Source organism: Prunus avium, chromosome 4, assembly GCF_965620075.1.
Source record: "Prunus avium chromosome 4, drPruAviu1.hap1.1, whole genome shotgun sequence".
Taxonomy (NCBI): Eukaryota; Viridiplantae; Streptophyta; class Magnoliopsida; order Rosales; family Rosaceae; genus Prunus; species Prunus avium.
Window position 1 is genome coordinate 23,342,066 of NC_142287.1, and position 4,394 is coordinate 23,346,459.

Below are 4,394 nucleotides of genomic sequence, written 5' to 3' on the forward strand. Positions count from 1 at the left end.
CAAGGGCTTGCCTGGGCCCAAATCATACTATTGGGCTTGAATTAGCTAAGTCTTGACCCAATATAGGGCCATCTTGGGCCCAAAATTGGTTTTTGAACCTAATCAAGGGAGCATTAACCTCAACATTGGTTTCCTTCTTTTCTGGTCAGGTACCATCTGTATCTGTTAAACCAATAACAACGCACAATTGAAAGAATATTGAAGTCTTCTTAATTGAGGCATAGAAAAGAACTCATCCAAGCCAGTACTCCACTTGGAGCACACAATGGCTAGATCAGAGGTCCAAAACAAGCACAAGTCCATTAAAGAGACACTCTACATCACATATACCAAGTCTATTGGGCTAGTCTCATCCCCAATAGTGGCATGCCTAAGCAACCTGCGATCAGGCCAGAAGAAGCAAGTCATCAGGGCCCAATCTGAGCTCGCCCGCTCTTTTCAACTTGATCCAACTTTCAGTTTTATCCGAACTTCAAGGAGTCCTCTCACGAGGCAGAAATCCAATCGGGGCATTGGTGTTGACCCGGCTCCTTCCTATTCTCCAAAGCAGATCGACCCGGGAGAGGAAGGCAAAAAAGGGACCAACAGCTCCAGCTACTTGTATTAAAGCTATCTACATTATTGCTTTTTTCCTCATTGACAACCCTATGATTTTCTACATGTCCAAGATTTGTTGGGAGCTTTAATGGAGGCATTGAATGCGCCTGCATTCTTTGGTTTGCTTACAAGAACAATCTTTGGTTTGCTTACAAGAACAGCAGAGTCACGAAATTTCCTAAAATCTTTCACATATTTGAAACTTGAATTCTCCTACTCATGCAGACAGAAGAGCTATGGAAATCTTTACAATGCTCTTTGTCTTTACATCACTTCTGTTCTCCATTCTAAGTATCTCCAACACCAAAGACATCATCACTCCGAATGTATCAATCACAGATGGAGAGACCCTTGTTTCCTCTGGTGGAAGCTTCGAATTAGGATTCTTTAGCCCTGGCAATTCAAGGAACCGATACTTGGGAATATGGTACAATGAACTATCTCCTCGGACAGTTGTATGGGTGGCCAACAGAGAAAATCCACTTACTCATCTCTCAGCAGGAGCCTTGAATATCACTGATCAAGGAGCTCTTGTTCTTTTAAGTGACACAAATAGAAATAGCATTGTTTGGTCATCCAACACTTCAAGAAAATTCATAAGGCAACCAGTTGCTCAGCTCCTAGAATCAGGAAATCTTGTTGTAAAAGATGGAAATGAGCTTGTGTGGCAGAGCTTTGATTATCCAACTGATAATTTGCTACCAGGAATGAAGCTTGGCTGGAACTTGAAAACCGGGCTAAACAAAGTTTTGTCTTCTTGGAAAGATGCAGATGATCCAGCTCCAGGTGAATTCAAATTTTCCATAGATCGTAGCGGATACCCTCAACTGGTTGTTAAGAAAGGTCCTGGAGCACAGTATAGGTTGGGTTCATGGAATGGCCTTGGTTTTACAGGGAGTCCTCAACTTAGATCTCAGAATGAATTATTTAAAATCGATTTTGTGTCAAATGAGAGTGAGGTCTCTTACAAGTTTGAGCTCCTGAAGGATGCGTTGCATTCAAGATTACTGCTGAACTTGTCCGGTGGCTTGCAGCGGTTCATGTGGGTTGATAAATCACAGAGCATGAACTTAATTTACTCTGCTCCGGTAGATCGTTGTGACACCTATGATTTGTGTGGTGCATATGCATTTTGTAAGCTTGGTACCGATCCTCAATGTTCATGCTTACAAGGTTTTGTACCAAAATCTCCGAGAGACTGGAATTCGAAAAACACGTCTTTGGGGTGTGTTCCTAAAACTCCATTGGGTTGTAATAATGAAGACAGATTTCGGAGTTTCACTAGGGCGAAATTACCGGATACATCTTCGTCATGGATCAATAGTACTATGTCCCTCGAGGAATGCAAGAAAATGTGTTTGAGAAACTGCTCTTGCACAGCATATGCAAATTTGGATATTAGTGAAGGAGGAAGTGGATGTTTGCTTTGGTCTGGTGACCTCATTGATATAAAAGAATTCGACTCTGGTGGGCAAGACATTTTTGTCCGGACAGCCCTCTTGGGATTAGGTACTTGGATTTGTTTCATGTTCTTTCAAGTTAGTTTCTTCCTTACTTTTTTTCTGGTCTTGTTTAGAGGATGTTATGTTGAGCACAAGGGAATGGCTGCACTAATGATTATTTGATTTGAACTTTTAGTTGTAACTTGGAACACATCACTAATGATTAACGAATTATTTGATTTGAACTTTTAGGTGTAAAGAAGAAAGTGGCAATCATAGCCAGCGTTGGGCTGCTAGTCATGGGAGTGATAATAATAGGATTGGTTTTTTACAAGCGGAAGAAGACATTGAAAGCACAAGGTAGAAATTAATTAATGTCACCATTTTGTTGATCATGTGTTAGACAGAGTTCTCTGTTTTTCTTTTCTGTTTTTTTTTTTTGGTTGTCTTTTCTGGAAGGTGATAGAATTTTTTTGATCCTCCCTTCCTCTTCCTGTTTTGGAAAGAATCATGAACTTATTGCTTCATCAACTGTCTCAGGAAAAATGAAAAACATACGTGAAAAGAACTTTGATTTTGAATGCGGAAACGAAGACATGGAGCTGATAACATTTGATTTGGCCACCGTATCTAGAGCCACTGATAATTTCTCAAACAATAACAAGCTGGGAGAAGGTGGTTTTGGACCAGTATATAAGGTAACAAAGTATAATGTGATGTATTATTAGTTCAAAAATATATCTCTCAACTTATTGGAAATGATGCTTTCTAGGGCGTACTGATAGAGGGGCAAGATATAGCAGTCAAAAGGCTTTCAAAATGTTCGGGCCAAGGAATTAAAGAATTCATGAATGAAGTAATATTGATTGCTAAACTTCAACACAGAAATCTTGTAAAGCTTCTTGGTTGCTGTATTGAGGGAGACGAAAAAATGTTAATTTATGAATACATGCCCAACAAGAGCTTGGACTACTTCATATTTGGTTTGAACCTCCATCAACTAGCACTCTCCTCAGTCTTTTCATAATTCCTCTTAAACTTTTTGTTCTAAAATTAAGTGTACATTAAACTAACTTTTATGATCAATTGGTCAGATGATACAAGAAGTAAATTCCTCAGTTGGGATCAACGCATCAATATCATCGGTGGAATTGCTCGAGGACTTCTTTATCTTCACCAAGATTCTAGACTGAGGATAATCCATAGGGATCTTAAAACCAGCAATGTTTTGCTAGATAAAGATATGAATCCAAAAATATCTGATTTTGGCACGGCTAGAGCATTCGGGGCAGATCAAACTGAGGAAAATACTAATAGAGTGGTTGGAACTTAGTAGGTATCTCTGAACTTGTCTCGTACATTTCACATTGTTGGTGAACTCGTAACTCCAACTTCATTTTGCAGTGGCTACATGTCTCCTGAGTACGTAGTTGATGGACTCTTCTCAATCAAATCCGATGTCTATAGCTTCGGCGTCATGGTGCTGGAGATAGTGAGTGGGAAGAAGAACAGGGGATTTTATCATCCAGACCACCAGCTTAACCTTCTAGGACATGTAAGCTTTATTAAAGAACAACTTGTTCAAGCTTACTTCATATGTTTTTTAAACATGGGAAGGAAGGAAGAGCATTATAACATAAATTTGATTAATTTCAGGCATGGACTCTATGGATTGAAGGAAGGCCATTGGAAGTACTGGATGAGGTGTTAGATGGCTCGTGTCCTCTACTGGACGTGTCGCGATGCATTCACATAGCTCTGTTGTGTGTGCAGCAACAACCAGAAGATAGACCAAACATGGCATCGGTGATGCTGATGTTGGCTGGTGAGGGTTCATTGCCTGCGCCCAAACAACCTGGTTTCTTTACTGACAGGAACCCAGTTGAAGCAGATTCTTCATCCACCAAGCGTGAATCACACTCAATAAATGATATGAGTGTAACGCTGTTGGAGGCAAGATAGAACATCTTTTCCTCAAATACGATATGGACCTAATAATTATATAGGTATTGTTGTTTATTTATTTATGGAAATTTGCACAAATACGATATGGACCTGTTGAGGCCCAAAAAAGTCACGAGAAGCCCAAAGACATTTAAGGCCCGATATAACATATAATTTTGGTCATGCATTAATCCAAGCTATATTTTGGGAATTAATTCATTAAATAAATAATAGTGTCCATGCTATGCAAAGCCAATAATACATTTTTCATATGTCAATCACCTATCAAGCTTACATGAACCCAAGTCATGTGGTTACGGGGCTTGCATGAGGGATTGTGGTGTGGAAGGTTACGGAGGTCCACAAGGCCCACGGAAGCTCTTGGATAATGGAGACTTTGGGCTAGCTACT

At 39.9% G+C, this 4,394-nt stretch overlaps 1 protein-coding gene across 1 annotated transcript; it reads left to right on the forward strand.

Annotated features, from left to right (window-relative positions):
* The first annotated feature begins 617 nt into the window (after positions 1–617).
* On the forward strand, positions 618–4,166 carry LOC110754992 (G-type lectin S-receptor-like serine/threonine-protein kinase At4g27290). The gene is made up of 7 exons (XM_088252079.1): positions 618–2,106; positions 2,292–2,399; positions 2,580–2,737; positions 2,812–3,022; positions 3,134–3,371; positions 3,444–3,594; positions 3,696–4,166. The coding sequence occupies exons 1-7, from the start codon at positions 834–836 to the stop codon at positions 3,999–4,001; spliced, it is 2,445 nt and encodes an 814-aa protein (XP_088108205.1). The 5' UTR covers positions 618–833; the 3' UTR covers positions 4,002–4,166.
* The last annotated feature ends 228 nt before the right edge of the window (positions 4,167–4,394 follow it).